This window comes from Epinephelus fuscoguttatus, linkage group LG9 (genome assembly GCF_011397635.1).
Source record: "Epinephelus fuscoguttatus linkage group LG9, E.fuscoguttatus.final_Chr_v1".
In the NCBI taxonomy this organism is placed as follows: Eukaryota; Metazoa; Chordata; class Actinopteri; order Perciformes; family Serranidae; genus Epinephelus; species Epinephelus fuscoguttatus.
In genome coordinates this window covers 16,419,563-16,438,747 of record NC_064760.1, presented here as the reverse complement: position 1 = coordinate 16,438,747, position 19,185 = coordinate 16,419,563, and the positions used below count along the sequence as shown (strand labels likewise).

At 39.4% G+C, this 19,185-nt stretch overlaps 1 protein-coding gene across 7 annotated transcripts in view; it reads right to left on the bottom strand.

Moving 5' to 3' along the window:
• Positions 1 to 19,185, bottom strand: part of diaph2 (diaphanous-related formin 2) — a 513,027-nt gene that overhangs the window by 146,028 nt on the left and 347,814 nt on the right. For all 7 annotated transcript variants that reach the window (XM_049585042.1, XM_049585047.1, XM_049585043.1 and 4 more), the window contains one exon: positions 545 to 669. In XM_049585042.1, coding sequence (XP_049440999.1) covers positions 545 to 669 — 125 coding nt within the window. The remainder of the gene's footprint in view (positions 1 to 544; positions 670 to 19,185) is intronic.

Below are 19,185 nucleotides of genomic sequence, written 5' to 3'. Positions count from 1 at the left end.
AAAGGGCGTTCAAGAAAGTGCAGAGACATGGCTAATTCAATTTGGGAGCAGAGATGCTTGGCTTTAAGTGAAACACTCTGTTATCGAAACAGGAGAGGTGCCATGAGAGGAGATAGTGTGCAGATGGTTGTGTGGAGAGGCTCGTGGCCGGTCAGGAGATGAAATCAGGGATAGGCGATAAGTTGGTGTGAGGGGCTGGAGCCCCTATTAGAGTCCCCCAGGGGACAGGCAGCGGTGGCAGAGTGCAGTAAAAATAGCCACAGGCATGATTTCACTCTTGGGACCCAGGGAGGACTGAAGAGGGAGATCCGATCAACATCTCATAGCAAGGCAGCTAAGATCCATTCCCTGCGTTCCCTTGGGTGCCACCTATCACACCAAGTGACTTAAACTGCTTACCACTGGCAGGCAGAACACAAACAGCACACTCCTTTGCCACTGCCGTCGACAAAACGACACACTCACACACACACACACGATGTCCTAATATGTCAGAATGCAGAATGTTTTTGGGGAGCAAATTTAAGCACCGTAAAAAGGATATTGACATCTTTTCCACAAACTTATCTTGTTGGTCGTCCGTTTTAGGGAAGTTCTCGATGTCGTTCTCAAGCCTCTGAATTTGACGTTCCATGGTAGTCAAACTGCTTTTTAAGATCTCAGCAGACACTGTAAAAAAGAAGACAAAAAAAGAAAAACAATACATTGATTAGCAACCACAATTAAGACTCATACTGGGCTCTCATTATCGACAGGCGGAGATTCCAGTAATGAGACATAATGAAAACAGCACAGATTGTGGTAAACTTAAGTTTATATAAAACCCCAACTATGGCGGAGTTGGACTATATGTTGTGACATACTGACTCCTGCATAATCCAGCTGTGTGTGGCCTAGAAAGCGAGCGTGTGTAAACGTGTGTGTACAGTGTGCGTGCGGCTCATTAATCAGTCTGTAATCACTGTTTGCAGAGTTGCTGTGGAATCCACAGTATTCAGATCAGGCCTTTCAAGTGGAGACTTCAAACAGCGAGCAGTGTCTTAGGGGATCAGACGGGACAGGAGCATGGATGCAGTACCATGTTTAGGTTGCTGTTAAGGGTTTAGTTTTATTGACCCGCACAGTTGCTCGCATACACGCACCCACATCGACGTATATAGGCCTTTCAAAACAACTGGTCTAAAAAAGAAAAAAAGAAACACTGAATTAAAAATTAAATTAAAAGTTACATGCAGAAAGTCAGTCATTAGCACGTTCCTTGATCTCTGTCATGATAAACTATCTTATTAATATCTGAATTGCAGCCATAGATTGTATTCCTCAAAGGCAATGCTTCAATTCAACACAATACCACCTGCAGATGGTAAACTCAGTACTTGACTTAAATCTTTGTATTAACTATAATTTTCAATGTTAAATATATTCTTTTAAAATCAAAGCCCTTGGCCTCTGAGGCACAGAATTAAACATTTCGACAAAAGATAAAAACACGATGAAAACAAGAAAGTGGAGAGGGCAGACCACTGCTAAATACACTTATTGTTAATCTTTATGTTCAAAGTCAATATTGTACTGTACTGGGAAAATGAGTAATTAATTAAGAACAACCAAAGTTTAACGTGGTTAAATAGTTTGACCTTATGGTGATGCTAGTTAAAGATGAAAAGAGAAGTGCCTACATACTGACTCCAAACAACTTTATCTATACAGATAACATTTCAAACCCTGCTGGACTGTCAGCCTGCAGTGATGTAGCCAGGTATGCATCCTGCGTTCTAAGCAAATTAAAAACTAAAAGAACACAGTAAACTGAATATCAATCCCTCCTGGGGGTGCAGTATTATTCTCCCCAGTAATGCTACATTGTGAACAACAAATTGAGCATAGTGTTAGTTCAGACAGGACACAATGTCAAGCTCAGCTCACATCCCACCCAATCAACTGATGGAGCAGCTGATAGATCACATGATTCCTTTCTATGCAACCAATTGACGAATCTCATTCAGGGTGCCCTGTTTAAACTGCACTGGCCTGCCTACTGTTGCTGCTTCCTCTGCAAGCTGCTTTGCAACCTGCCTCCACCCCAGCTCCTCCTTTTCGTGTTGTGTCTGACTTATCAATGCCATTTCTGCCTTAAGCTTTTCATGTAGGCACATGGAAGGGCAGGGAGGTTTGCTCTCTCTGCCTTCAGGTTTTCCACATAGGTGCATGGAAAAAGCTTTCTGCGTAGGCTCGAGGAAAGGCAGAGAGGCCCCAGAACAGAGCCATTACGCCAAATATAATACTGCTAATTGAGATAAAGTTTTAATTGACTTAAGTGGTCCTGACTGAAGTTTTTCCTCGTATCACAGAAGCCAGAGTGAAACCTATGTTTTATCCTATGTTACAATGCCTGCTGTGACAGTAGATAATTTATTGACTTATGTCAATGATGATTTGAAAATATTTTACTTTCCAGACGATCTGCCATGTTGAAGAATATTCTTCAGAGGCATTTTCTTTTTTCTGATCCCACAAAAAAATACAAAACATGTATATTTGACTTCAATTTATCCATGCCTACCCTGGCTATAAAGAAACACTGTTCATCATAAATATCTTAACAACTAGAAATCTAACAGAAGCTAACAGAACTTCACCAAATAATTGAAATAATTACTCAAACAAATGTAGAAAGAGAGGAAAAATGAAAGAAAAAAGATAACAAAAAACAACAACAAAGCCGCCATTTATTTATTTTCTTTATGAAAGGGTACCTGTAGCAAATCAAAAAAGTCCAAAAAAGGGACCCAATATCTTAATAAAAGTTTGAGAGGACCCTTTGAGTGTGTATTTGAGTGGCCGCCATTTTCTCACATAAATATATGTCTTACGCCAAACAAGATCCTTTTTTTTTGTTCATGGCACAGAAATAGAATATTGCTTTGGTTCAGTCTCAAGAAGTGATAGGAAAACTTAAGAAACTAGAATATAAATGGATTTATCACATATTACAATCGTATATTACATCTGATTTACTTGATACTTCTAATTGGTGCTCTCTATAATCAACTCAAGATGTGACAGAATGTATATAGAGATACAGTGTATGGTTCTGTAAATGGAGTTTTCAGATTTAGGATTATTTTATATTATTATTATTATTATTATTATTATATTATATATATTATATATATTATTTTATTTTTATTTTGTTTGCCTAATTTTTCAGATACATGTTTAACCATAGAAATGAAATACGTATTGTTCTTATGTTTTCAACATACATGAAAATAACAATTTAACGTCAAACACAAGTTCAACTCTACAGTTTGTCAAAAAAACACAAGCTTTATTGGGGGCCCACTCAAAAGACCAACTATGGGTCCCTGGGACTCTCTACATTGAAAATCTATCAACACCACTGAGGCTGACAAAGACAGATGAAAAGCCGGGTGAGAAAGGTCAATGAGTATGTTTATTTCCTCTCTGAGACAACGTGAATCGGGAGCTACGTTAATTTGAAACTTGAAGGTTGGGCCCACACAACAGGGAAGGTCGCAGGGTTGGGAAACAAATAAGATTCTTCCTCTTGAGAGTGTTAATGTGCACAGCAAATTTTATCCCGGTCCAGCCTTGAGTTTCAACATGTTTTTGTTAGAGACAAACAGACAAGTAAACAGATGGGTCGAGGCAATCATACTCACCCAAAAAAAACAGTCATATATAAAAATAAAATACAGCCCTGCTGCATGAATGATGTAGTTCACTGAAGATCGGTGATAGTAATAAGTGATCTTGTTTTGATTTGCGAAAAAATGATCACCAGAGAGGACAGCCCTCTACAACAACATACATAATTTAACCTACACTGCCCCTTCATCTGCAAGGTTAGCCCATCCACTAGACTGTAATTGAAGTGCCGGGGGAGTGGGGAGTGGGATAATGGACAGGCTGTCAAGAGATGTGGCCTCGATGTCAGAAGGGTCAACCTTGTCTTGCTTTACATCAATTCCATAGCTTGGATTTGCTCTTTTTCTCACTTTCTGAAAATAAGATTGGATGGCGAGATTGTGGCTCACATGCGTTCACAGTACCCTGAAACAACCTTCAACGAAAAATACAAAAGGTATCTGAAGTCCATTGCCACTGGAAAGCACACACAAACAGACATGTTCCCAGATGCACACGCACTGCCTGCTGTGATCAGTCTAGAGGCAATACAATAAGAATAAGAGGTGAGGTCACTATCCTTATTAGACTTTGCAGCTAGCCGACTGGCTGGACAGATCCAGTGACTGAGAGTTTCACAATCCCTCCCGCTCAATTCTCACAGAACTGACTCCTGGGGATGGCAGTGAGAAAACCACACTATCACATAGCCTGTTCCTCTACTGATAGGGCCTCTGAGATCCACATGCTCTTGTCACTATGATCTCAGCCTCAATAATAGTTTAAAAAAAAAAAAAAAAAAAAAAAAAAAGGAAAATGAACTGTGCGGTAGGTGCACAGATGGATGCAAGAGACGGAATAATTACATTCACATGAATGTATCGGGCCATGGAAAGGGCTTCGTCACTAATTGTGGCTTTTGATAGTCGTGGCATGAGTGAGAGTATTGGGTAATAATTTGGCTGTAACACTGATCATAGTAACCATGGTAGCCAAGAAATGGTGGCTCGAGTTAACTGGGAATGTGTTTCAGGGGAGCCATTTACAGGATCAGAGCAAAGCCATGGGACTACAGTACAGACTATTGTTTACATGGGAATTACTTTGTTGAGACAAACTGGCACACATAAATGTGGTGGCTGAAGTGTATATTCAGAAAGGTTTTGGTCTTCATACAAAACAAAGTTATTTAGGCAATATTATACGAGAAGGTGAGCTTTACTGTCATGATTGACAAGACAGCGATGGGGCAGGACCTCACACTTGTAAAGCTCACCCTTGAGTGTAACATTTCAGTGATACAAGTTACCAACAAAGTAAAAAAAATATTTATATTGTGGGGCAACTCATAGTAAAATGCTTTTTGCTAGTGTCATCTCAGCTTCGTTGTAAATATATAGGATCTGACTAATAACTGAAAATCAATTTGTCACATCAGTAGACTCCTCTGTAATGAAACTTACCAACAACACTAACCAACGACCTAGCAACGGAGACGATTTCTAGTCCCTTATGAGTCAGCTAGCCAACTAGAGCTAACGGTCATGCTTCATAGAGGTCATGGAATTTCCCAAACTGAATAAAAATCACATACATAAAAACAAATCAATCTTGGTTTAAGTGAGATATCTGCTGAAAAAAAGTTATTTTTTTCCATGGACAGATTTAGCTACAATGGCCGCGAACTTCACACGTATCCTATTCTTCCATTTATTGTTGTGCCTATTAAAGTTTTAACTACAATTTGTGTGCCACTCACTTTAATTTGTACAGAAGTTTTGCCAATGGCAGTTTTTAATTTGATTTGATTGTAAGACACGGTCATGTCATTGAGCTATCGGCACAGCTTTTGTGATCCAAACCTTTCCAATAACAGTTCATTCCAGAGCGCTGTAAAGCCCAAAAGTCCACATTAATTAAAAAGAAAAGACACATTATTTCCAAAATTCACAACATATTCAGCTTTGAGCCATACTTAATGGTGTTTGCCTTTTAAAAACAACACTTTCACTGTGGTCGCCAAACTGTTTGCTGTCCGGCTTGCTGCACACAAGGGATGCACGTATGTATTAAAGAGGCGGTCTATGAGTAATACGACAGCACCATAAACTACAGTTATTCATTAAAGAAACTGGATCGTATAATTGATGTGTAGTTGGCCAATCAGATTGCCTGGTTGGATCTACTTGCTGTGTGTGTGTGTGTCTATATATATGGGCGACACGTTGGAGAAGTGGTTAGCATTGTCGTCTCACAGCGAGAGGTTTCCTAGTTGGAACTCTGGGGTGGGGGAGCCCTTCTGTGCAAAGTTTGCATGTTCTCCCTGTGTCAGCGTTTTGTTTTGTTTTTTTTCAGGGTACTCCAGCTTCCTCCCAAAGTCCAAAGACATGCAGGTTAACTGGTGACTCTAAATTGTCTGTAGTATGAGTGGTTGTCTGTCTCTATGTATCAGCCCTGTGATAGTTAGGTGACCTGCCCTGGGTGTACCCTGTCTCTTGCCTAGTGTCAGTTGGGACAGGCTCCAGCCTCCCCACGACCCCACAGAGGATAAGCGTTTACAGAAAATAAATGAATGCATTTTTCATGGTATGGGTAAGTTAATGCTTTTTAGAAATACATACATAATATCACTACCCTTCTGAGCTCTCATGATCTACTGCCTACAGAATCAAGCACGGATTCTTTTGGGATATCATTAGTTAAATTACCACAGAAATAATGCTGCTATTTTCAGGGTACAACACATGGCAACACTGGTATCTTCTGCATACACATTTCAAGTGGATCAGAGGAAAAACAGAGAGGATAGAGGGGGTTGTATATTTCGTCTTTCTAGACAGAGAGGATTTCTGAAACATGTAAAATTATTCTAATGACTGCTGTCAGCAAGGCCTGCCAGTGTCTTTCAATGACAAAGAAAAAAAAATATCTCCGTCTCCAGGTTTTTCTGCCAGCACATGAACACAATTTCTTCTCAGGTAACTTCTTACGCAAGAAAAAACATGTCATTTCTTTAAGTTGTCTGCTGTACGCTTTAGTTGGCATTCTTGTCAAGCAAAATAAATAACTGCGGAGGCTGAGTGATGCATGGGGGACAGGGAAGAGGACAAGAAAGACAAAAGCCATTTGAAAGACAAGAAGTTAACTTGTGTGAATAACAGTCAACATAAAAAAAAAAAAAAAAACTCCTCCATGGTCACCATCCTTCAGTTATTGATATGAACTCTGTAATACTGGGCCCTGACGCATTACTCATTCCCATGAACAAAAGACAGACAAAGAGTATTTCATTAAGCTTTGCCCCGTTTCCTGCCAGGAAAAAATACTGTGTAGCTCACAATACCAAATCAACCGCTATAATGTGAAGATGTCAACTTTATATTCAGTCATTTGTAGAAGGGGGCAATTTTCATCTTGATTTATAGACAAATAATACCAATCTTTCATCCACTGCTCTTGCAATGCCGCCAAAGGTTACAAAGGAAATTGAGATTTATTTTGAGCGTTGCTGCCAACGTAGAATAAAAGATCACGTTTTAAATAATCTACACACTTGTGAAAACAAAGACAAATGCAACATAAAACCAAAGGAGAAGGTCGTTCCTAAATGCATTCGTCACCTTAGCCAAGTCAGTGTATGTTTGTGGGCGTGCAGAGAGGGAGATGAGCAGAAGGGAAAGACAAACACACACACAGGATGGAGGCATAAATAAAGACAGTAGAAATATGCTTGCTATGTATGTATAGCTTTATTAAATATTTAATCATGTTTGGATGGTAGCTTTTGAGGTGGCCCACCTGAAAGTGTTTGTGTTGAATGTTTGGGGGGGGGGCATGGAGTCTATAAGGGGGTCAAATTGACTCCATAATAACTGTGAATAGTTCAGTTTACATAATCAAGGAGCAAGGATAAACAAGACATGAGCCCTACTTAAATCATACTGCAGGGTCTAAAGTGTATGGTGCAAATGCATTCAGGATTTGTCCAACCATTTTCGCTAATTAGACGGCACATAATCTGGGCACAAAGAAAAGCGCAAAGGACATAGGGGTTGTATTAAGTCCTTTAACTAATCCTAGGTGTGTTTTGGGCACAACATAAATTCAGTGTGATCTCCCATTCTCTTTAAAAGCCAGGTGTGCCTGCACCTGCCGAACTGCAATTTACATGACTGATTCGGCAATTTGGTGAAGCCAACAGTTTTCTGCTGTGATCAATAAAGCAAGAGCAGTAACATCACTACAGCAAATATGGTTTAAGCAGCAAATATAAACACTATAGTTATAAACCTGACAGAGGAAAAAGAACAAAAGTTAAAGCTTCTGAAATAATCAATGAAGTAAGCTGTTCCTTGTGCGAAAATGTACAGCCGGCTCTGCTCTGCTCTCTGCTATGTTCGTATTAGAGAATGTAATTAACATTTTCCTAATAAATGGTGTATTATTTCACCCAGCTGCAATCCATCTGAGTGTCATTGTGTGTAACAAGCAGAGTTTTAGCGTGCTGTTAACGTTAATGTGTTAATATGTAGGCACATCTGAATGTGTGAATGATGCTACCTTAAAATAGCAGGAAAATTCTCTGCCAACCTGAATTTAGACCAGGTTTTTGTTGGTCGATGTGGCAATCGCTACCTGCTGTCTCAGAAAAGCAACACTGTGGCTGATCACGCCTCATTTTAACACCTACACGCCCACTTGCGCACAGATGGGCTGGGTTGTACTGACTAAGTAGGTGCAGGCCATGAAAATGACAACTGTGTCAGTCTAAAATATAAAAGTAACGCACACCAAGAATTATAATGAGGGTCTTTGAGCCTTCTTCAAGATCATCAAACAAGCATGTTTTTTTGTTGATCTTGAAGTGGGCCCAAAGGCCAAGACGTCATCAACACAAATCAAGAGTGCAAGAGTGTGTGACACTTGCTTTCTACGATCAGCTGTGTAGGTCTAACATTAGCGATGTTAGCGATGCAAGTTTAAGATACAGCCCTGAGAGTCTACAGCCATGCTAATGGTTCTGAGGCGTGCTGAGGCTGGCACAGCAGCACTCTGAGCTAACGTCATCATGCTTATAATGATCATGGAATATGCTGATGTTTAGCAGGTATAATATCCACTATGGCAATTACATTAGTTTAAGATGTTGGATAACATTTGCCATTAGCACAAAACACAAAGTACAGCTGAGGATGATGAGAATGTCATTAGTGTTTAGTTACAAATTGAAAAAAAATTACATTCCGACCTGATGCTCACGGTGGATAAAATGTTGAGGAATCACCAACGTCTGTTCATCGTCAGGTGGCAAAAAATCAGTGAATAAAGATGTTAATACTTAAATAAGTCTCTGTGTCTTTTTTCTTTACACTATTTATCTACAGATAAATTAAGCCTGTTTGGCTGACGGGGTGTGGCCATGATCGTATCAGCACTTCAATCACATGCAAAAGGTCTTTGAAGCTCGAGAGATTATAGATGTTAAAACCTTCCAGAGTCTTGAAGAGGCCTATCTTGTTATCTTATCATCAAACCTCCTCTAACAGCCTCTTTGCATATACAACACAGGGTGTAAAGAGAGGACGACCTTGAGGGGACTTTACACATGACCAGATACACATAACGTCTGCCAAAGGGCATATTCATCACATCAGGGCAAAGCTGCCTATTGATCAGCAGCATGATACCACAACAACGATGGAATGTCTGTCGATTGAAAATGTTTTGAACAAATTAGAGCCATTTCAAAACACTCCACCCCCTTTCTAATCACACCGAATTATATTTTTTTCCCAAAAAAAAAACGTGTTTTGTCTTTTGTCATTTAGCTGTCGGTGGCACCTGAGAGTGAATGGGAGATGAAGTGGGAGGCAGACTAGAGTACATCAGAGGAACGAGACAAAAGGATAAACACAACTCTATGTGTTCCCCTTTCAGCAGGAATCAAAGCAGCGCCAGTTGCAGGAGTGAAAGTGATATTGTTGCTGTGACAATGCAGTCACATTGTTCTTTCTGATTACCTCGGATCATGTGATGTTAAAAACAGCAGGCAGGAGAAAGTGGCAAATGAGGAAATTTAATGGACAGCATAAACAAAGGAGATGTAGGAAACCTTGTTGCACAGTAAATATTATGGTACAGTTTTCTGGCTATCAGGCAACAAATTATATCAGCTGGTTTTGATTTTCAGAGCTGCTGGAAAAATAAAAATTCAAGTTATTTATCTATTTGTAAATAATTAAATGCACGACTAATGTTGCCTTATAAATAATTACACACCCATATAGAATAATTATATTGTTACATCACACCAGAAAATAAACAATGTCGTCGGTGGACAATGCAATTAATCTCACTCAGGACACAATCCCACACCATGCACAAATAATCACAATTGCAATTTCCCATCAATGTTGCGCTAATTGCATGCACATAAAAGGGTAAATCCTTTTTACGTTTGCTCTATTTCCTCTTTTAATTTGCATTTTCCTCAAACCCTCCATGATACAGAACTGTTATCATAATGAAGGATTTGTTTCTGATTACAACTGATGGGCCCCTGAGAGCAAAACCATAAGGGTAAAATATGTAATGGTTAATCTGTAAATGCCTACTGCAGCAATGATCGCAGACTTTTCAATACATCACCATGCAATTAATATTAGGGAGAAATTTTCTTCTAATATGACACAATTTTAAAAATATATAATCTAATGTACTGATTGAAAATTTGAGCCACAACTGATGAAGATCCTTTGTTACATTATTTTATATCACAGCAGAATGCGTACATGACCTGCAGCACATGAGCAGTGCTATGATATTAATTACTGTAGCATTAATTATTACAGCGACAGCACACTGCATTATGGCGTATCTATAATGCAGCGTACAGTGTAATGCAGTATTAACTATATTTCCTCCCCAGCAAACACTGCTCTCTATAAAAACTGTCAAAAATAAAACCTCTACTTTGCACGATAGGGTCGTCCAATATCTTAAAACTGCAGGATCAGTGATGGAAAGGAGTCGAGCAGAAGAGCCAAGGGGGAATAAAACACGACATGAGAACTACATAATTGTGAAATTACAACATTTGAACGGAAGTACGGGCTGAAGCCAAAGAGCAAAAGTACAGCCAAGTGCAGACACCGAAAAAACACACTTTAGAGTACCTCACACTCTGGAAGGAGGCCTTGTTTACAATGGGGGTCATGTCTGTGAGACTTTATTGCTTTCGGCAGCCATCAGAGCTGCAGCCCAGTGCCAGATCTCTGGAGGAATTACAAATGGAGTCAATTACAATATATTTTGATGCATGGGAAAGTTTAGACATTGACCTGGGGTGATGACAATTCCCCAGGAAGTGCTGAGGAAATCAGTCAGGGCGATGTGCTGGCGCTATATATGCGAGTCTCTGCCCTCTACAATAAAAAGAATAAGGAACTCACAGGGGCACAATGGTTTACCTCCTCTTTCCCGACAATCAACCATCTAAACGCTTGTCATGCACTTACTTGAAGATGGTCATTTCTCTTACCCAGGACATATTTTTCTGTGATGCTGTTATGATACGTTTCTGGTGTCACACAAACAACAGAAAGGTATGAGTTAGGAGAGTGCAACTCGGTGGCTTTTTTAAAGGCAAGGCATTCGGTGCATGAAAGCTACTGATGGGAGATGAGTGACCATAGCCTGAGGTGCCAAGTGTCTGTTTTCATGCATTTTTTTTTTTTTTTTGGCCCAAGCATTGTCAGTGCCAGCTGGGTTGGTGAAACAAGTGAGTGAAGTGAGCTGGAGGATATTTTTGACTGAAAACATCTCTGCTCTCATCAAGGTAAATTAACAGATGAACAGTCTCTGGTATCTTTATTAAAGCCACACATGCTAGAACAACAATTAATTAATTACAGTTTGATAATGACTGCTCAGCGGCTAAATGACTAATAAAACAGCAACTTTCACTCAACAAGTGAATACAAACAGATATAATTTTAACATAATGATACAGGCAAATACTGTTAAATACAAGCCAGACTGCTTCACGGGAACAAAGAGATTCAGGAGGCAGGGAAAGGACATGACTTGTGTGAGCGTAGTAGACAGCAGAGATGCTCAGAGATGGGGGTGTGTCGTTCATAACAGCCCGCAGAGGTTGACTCATGCCTCTAACCTCATTCACAACTTCAAAGTTGCACCTTATCGCGCAGCCGAGGCTATTTTACCTGACACCTCTGAGGGACACACTTCACTTGACATTTCTAGAACCAAGAGACCCAAAACCTCGCTTGACTTACTTATTGACTGGTCTGAGATCTGTAAAATGCTGGGCCGTGAAATTACTAGATGAAGCAAAAACAAAGCTGCGGCTTTTTAAATATTTAAAATTAAGTTTAACAACATCAATTAATATGCAGTAGCTGCAAGCAGCCATTACCAGGGTGTGAGCCCGAGGGCACAGACACACGCTCACACACATATGCACACTCAGATACCTGAGCACCAACACAGAGCAATTCTGCCTCAGATAAACAATGTGCAACATGACCAATTTAATCTGACACACTGTGGAATCCCATTTTAAATATGTATATTAGACTGATTGCTCTGAAATAAGCGGTTTGGATACAAACATCTTTGGCATGCTGTTGTCTTCATTGAGGTGTCAATCAATGTCTTAACTCTGGTTCATAGCCAAACACGAGAGGGTTAAATATGCTATGTCTCTTGAGAGCAGTGGCAACTGCAAGTACATGTTCTGTATTAAAAAACAAAAGAAAAAAAGATTTGCAATTCTTGTTAATAGCAGCTACTAAATTATGGTATGTGTAAGGTGAAGTGTTGATTGGGTCTGCTTTGAGGGTGCAGTAACAAAAGAGGCATCACTTCTACATTAATCAGATCATAATTCACGATTAATGACAATGACACACTCTTTGACTGTAAGATACACTTTATGATCACATGATATTATTTATAGGCTAAGGCTAATCTAAGCTAACTTAGTGGCAAATAACTACGAGATCAACATTAGCATTTATTTGAAGCTTTGTGTCAGGCCAAATGAGCTCAACATTATTCAACATTTAAGAGCTTATAAAATTACAGTCCCAATTTTGCTATCAGTTTATTTTTTATATTTTCTCTACTGTATCTACATGGTTTATAGATAAATGAAGAAAAATAATAATGATATATATCTTAATGATATCAACTAATAAAAAAGAAACTCTTCAGCTTGAAGAACAGAAGTACAAATCAAAAGAAAGAAAGGAACGCCCCAGAAATATATTTTAAAAATCGATTTAAAAAAAACAAAACAAAGACATTTCATGAGAGCTGCAGAATTGGGTGATAATCCTCTGTGGATTCAGTGACCTTTTTTTTGATACGTTTTTCATGAAAACTTGTCCTGCTCAATCCATCATAACTGACCTGAAGTTGACCACAGTGTTTATACAACGGAAACCAGAAACTAAAGCCACAGCTCAGGCATATGTTTTTAAGTATCACCTCAAAATTCAAAATGACAGAAACCGTGTTAAAGGTCCAGTGTGTAGGATTCAGGGGGATACAGTTGCAGAAATAGAATATCATATTCATATCTATGTTTTCATTGTTTATAATCACCTGAAACTGAGACTCACTGTGTTTTTGTTATCTTAGAGTGAGCTGTTCATATCTATAAATGAAGCAGGTCCTCTTCCACAGAGTCCTCCATGTTGTTTCTACAGTATCCCAGAACAGACAACCCAAACACTGGCTCTAGACAGCACCATTAGCATCATTGCATCGGCTTTCAAAGTTCTCCTACATGCTTTCCTCATGGGGAAAGTTTCAGTTGGTTGCATTCTGCTACCTCACCACTAGATGCCACTGAATCCTACACACTGGACCTTTAATGTATTTATTGATTACATTTCATTCATCTACAGGTTTTGTACATGCTCAAACTTTGATTGATGCATCACTTGAATATCTCTAGGACAGTTTAAAAGTTGAAAGTACAATAGGCTGGGTAAAACATTAAAAGGTTCCACAACAAGCAGTACAGACCTATAAATATAACAATGAGTTATTTATGATGACCCTGATTCCTTTCAGTTACATTTCTCTGTAGAATAAGAGGTCAAGAGAGGCTTGAACTCTGGAGGTCATTCTGAGGAGTGATCACACAACTCACTACTGCCATTCAGTTATAGTACAGCTTTAAGAAGGTTTACAAATGCACTATATTCTATAATACAACTCCAACTGCTGCTATTTTATGCTTAAGCTTTATTTATTGATTTAAGCTAACATTATTTGTCATGCTTAAAGAATTCAATTCTGGAGAAAAAAAGCACATTTTTAAAGTAAAGACACTGATGGTGGGTTTTCATTAGCAGCAGCATCAAGGTCAACTGTCTGGGAGTAAGTGAGGTATAGTAGGCGCCTTGATTATAAGCCGTCATGTTTTCTTTTTCCCTTTCTGCTCTATTACACATTCACATCCAAAAACATCTTGCTTAGATTTCCCCGTCTCTCCCTCATCCTGTATCTTAGTCACTCTTTGTTCTCCTCTTCCCTCAGACTCTCTCTTTCCCCTCCTGTCATTTCAGTTTTTGTTATGTTCCCATTTGTAGCTCAAGAGCTCCCTCTGTGAGAGATATTGTTGCCAGACAGAGAGTGCTGCCAGACAGAGGAAAGTCTTGGTATGGGCATGTTTACACAAATCTTACTGAAATTAATGTATTTAAACTTCTTTTTTTCCCGGGTTGAGATGGATGAGTTTGACTCTTTCTATACGGTTCCTAAATAAGATTATTTACTCAGAACTTGACAGATAGAAATTGCAAATACTTGTTTAAACTAATTCAACAATGGGATGGTTTACAAGGCAATGTTTTTCTTGCAATGATGGAAATAAGCTATGACAACACTTAAATAAACCGTAGATAAAAAACTTCTGACCATGCTCTTAATTAAATACTGAGATCTTCAAGGAAAACAGATGCATACATTAGTATTAGTTCTACCTCAAACTCTGAGAGGTCTCACTGATCTCCAACAGACATATTTCTGAATTTATAATTTCCTCTGCTAAAATATGTTTCTGTTCACATTATCACTCGGACAGCTGAGCATATTTCAGAAATTAGATTTTTAACGTTTAACCGTATGCACATGTGTGGTGGTGCATGACTCATGAGAGGAGTGAGAGGGTGGGTGATGACTCAGGGGCTGTGTTTGTCTACCTCTCTCCCTTTTGTTGATGAACCAGTCTGGAGGTATTTGTTCTCTTAATCACTAGATATGACTCTAATAAAACCTTCATGTACCAACAAATTCTCACTTGTGTCCAGCGAATAAGCATCACATAGATTATTACTCAGCGTTTGTCATGGATACATCTGGGTGGAAGGCCTTTTTTTTTCATTTTCTGGGATTCACGTGTTTGAAAAATATAACTGCAGGAGACTATTTCAAGTTTTTGTTGTGATGTTGATTTGACAATTTAGGATTGAGATGTCTGATACCATCTTAGCATACAGACTTGAACCAGGGAAAAAGCTAGCCTGGCTCAGTTTAATCCATAACACGTAAAAATGACATGCTGCAGTTTTATTGGGGGTTATGTGCTGGACTATGTCTGCACATAACTTTCCCTTGAATATTAATTTTTGTACGTAAACCTTTAGACAGAGGCAGGTTAGATGTTACCCCCCTTTCCCATTAGTTTAACCTAACTGTCTCCTGGCTCCAGCTTCATATTGAACCGACAAATATGAGAGTGGTATCGATCTCCTCATCTACCTCTGTAAAAAGTGAACAGGCATGTTTCCCAAAATGTCAAACTATTCCTTTAAATGCACATCTACAGTCACAGACAATGGGGCTCCAATACTAAAAGCAAGATCACTGCAATGCCAATATATTATTTTAAAAAAAAAGACGTTCAGCCTTTGCTTACATCTAAAGGAAAGTTAGAATTCTCGTCCATTCTGCTGACAGTTCACCTCACGTCATGGGTCCCTGGCGGCCACACTACCCGGCATACCAGTGGTTCAACAATGAGGAATGTCGGCCCTTAATCACTGTGTTTTTGATTTACACCATCCATCCATGCAAACAGCAATCCTTTACATTTTCCAAGTATTGCTCTGTGAACTCTGGCAATCATGCCAATTGCTGCCGTCGCCATCCCTGATTATTGATGAGATTTAGATGGAAATTATGCATTCACTGGAGGAGAAAAGACAGCCAGGCTCTTCTTGATTGGCTTTAAGCTGAGCAGTCATACTGAAGAGGCATCTGTCAGATGGTAGGTCACATCCCCTCAGCATATTGGTTTTATCTTCCAGCGCAGACGACTGGTTATGGTGGTTCCCTAACAACAGGAGCGGAGCAGGGGATGGGGAGGCAACTGAATGCATTAAATAGGCTCACTGACTGGAAGATGTGGAACTGGGTACAAGGTATTTGGCAGTGACAGCAGGAATACATTTTGAATTATTTAGCTAAAGGTGCAGTGCTCAATACAAATGCAGCAAAGGGTGATAGAGCCCTCATTTCAACCTTGGTGACTCATACATGTGAATTCAAGGCAGCAAACTGACAAGAGTATTGGATCAGAAACACACTGACCCCACAATAACCATGGCTTAACTTTGCTATTGAAAGAAATAACTGATGTACACCTAATGTTTTTCTCTTTCAAATACCAACATATAACAAATTGATTCAGCTCATTCATTCCTTATCTTTCACTGGGAGTCTGTGTCAGTGTTTGCTATGACTGGACTGGAATATTCAACTATTTGGGCATTTGTTGGGTAGGGATTCCTTTGTTTGTTTGTTTGTTTTTTGAGAAATGGCAATTAAGAAATTATAAATCTCAGTGTTTCCCATACATTGATTTATTTTACAGGGGCCCACCACAATATCAACAATACTATTTAAAAAGGATAAAATCTCTCTCTATTAACAGGTTTAATATCAGAGTTAAGCCCTTTTGCTGTTGGTTCAAGTTTGTTAGAACCGTTTAATGGCTTGATTTTGGATGTTAGCCACTGTAAAATGACTGGTCACAGGAAGCTTTGTCAGGCATTGTCTCAGATTCAGAGCCCATAATTAGGAGCATTTATGCTCAATTCAATTCAATTTTATTTATAATGCCCGATATCACAATTCAAAGTTTGCCTCAGAGGGCTTTACAGCATACCACATCCCTCTGTCATTGGACCCTCACAGACAGCGAATAAGGAATAACTCGCTCGAAAAAGAAACTTAAACACAGGGCGCCCAGTACTTCACTGGATACAACGGCAATGTCATTGCTGCAGCAGCCGAGGATTTGATTCCAGCGTGTCCTATCAACTAAAGACGAAACGCCCCCCCAAAAAATGTAAAAACAAAACAAACATACAAAAAAAAAAAAAAACTTAAACGAAGGAGAAAAAAAGGTGGAAACCTCAAGAGGAGCTACTGGGGAGGGATCCCTGTACCAGCATGGAGAGAATGCAATAGCTGCCGTGTGTGCAGAACAGAAAAAATGTTGAGCACCCTTTGCCTCTGATGTTTTCAGTGAATCCAGTAAAGTATATACAGTTACTATAAAGGCATAATTCAGCAGCCTCCGCACAAATTAAAACAAGTCAACTTGTGATCCTGTGATGAACTAAACTAATAATGCATGGGCAAAACTGTGCAAAGAAAGCACATTTGGGTATTAAATACTTTAACACATCTTTAAAACAACTCCAAAAATAGTATTCTGTGATTGTTGTCTCACCTTCTGTACAAGTGCATTCATGTCCCTTTTTTTCTTTAGTTTTACCTCAGAAACACTCTGTGAAAAAAACCCCTGTATATTTCAACTACTTGCTAAAACAGATGCCGAGATAGTTTCTAAAAAGGCAGGGCATATAGGTTACATACACTTGTTCCACTTCTGCTTGTAGCTGTGCTATGACCTACATGTAACTGCCTAAATTAGGATTTCCCGTGTCCCTATATCACACTGATAAAGTAGATGCACAGAGATTCATATCCCTTACATGCGGAGAAAGGTCAGATCAATTCTCCCACCGACCATATCCGTCTTCATTTAGCAGCCACCACATACCAGCCTTCATAAGACATAACATCTATTTAGAAACATATGTTTAAATAAGTGTACAATCATGAAGTATTTAAGCTGGGATGTGTTCAGTATTAATTTAGCTGGAGTGTCGGCATGTCTTTTGTTTTCCATCCACATGAGACAAGGAGACTCTGTACGCACGATTGCCGAGCCATAAACACAGCCCCTTTCCACCTCAGGCAATCCTTAAACTCATCAGCAGTGTAATGAGACTTTCGAGCTGGGAGATGAATTAACTGGCTGATTTTCTTGTTTTTATCCCCCCCATCCCCCTACCCCCCATTCAGAGTAGCTGAATATAGCATCGGGAGCAATCCAGGACTGTGATGTATGTTGCATGACCAAGACGCATAGAAACATAGATGGGTGAAAACGGAGGAATTGATCGTCTTTTGCTGGAACAGTATGAGACAATCAGGCTCTCGCATTCATCAATGTATAGAAAAAGCATGTGAAAGGCACTTCGGCAGGGAAAGCTGTGATGTATAAGCCTGCAAGCGCACACTCAAACATACGTGCACAGAAAATACAAATAAAAACAAGCATATTTAATATTAATTTCTCCTTAAAACACAGTTCTTGTCGATGCCTGGGTGGCACAGAAACACCACCACAGGGAAACGACTCAATATCAACACAATATCAAAACTTATTATCAAAGCCGCAGGAGCATTGCTTTAAAACTGCTTTGGTCCAGGACGCCAGTGAGGGATCATGTTACTGGTGCTGCACTTGCCACTTTTACAAGTTGACCCTCCAAAGTGTACAACCGCACCACCATGAAAATGCCAAATCTTGTCCGCTCTCTGAGGCTACGCAGGGTTTGGCCCGGTCAGTATTTGGATGGGAGAAGAATATCTGGTACCACTGAACCTCAAACAAACTGATCCGCCGCCATCGGAGTGCAAGTGTTGTGTGAATGAGAGGCAAATTGTTGGGTAGTTCATTAAGCAAATTGTTAAGTAGTTCATTAATCGTTAAGGTAGAATGGCGCAGTCCATTTACCACTGACGAGTTAAGACAACTGGAGAAGACGCATGGCAGTCGACACCACCCACAGGCCGATGGAAGGGGTTAGTAATGACAAGCGCCATATGAAATTTAGAGTCAAAAAGTCTGAGTCTTTAGCATACTGAAATGATAAATGTTTGATAAAAATAATTACACTAAAAACTCTATAACAATGACTGTTAGATTCTTCAATTACCCATTGTTATTGTACATTTTTTATCAATTCCTGCACCGTGTATGTTTCTGCATTATAAGAAGCCAAACACACAGTATAGCACACCCCTGTATGGGGCCATACTGCACATATATCAGACTACTGACAAAAATACAACAGCTTAAACTGTTTGTATCTTGTCCATAACTACATTTAACCACAGTGACCATGAACTGCATCAATT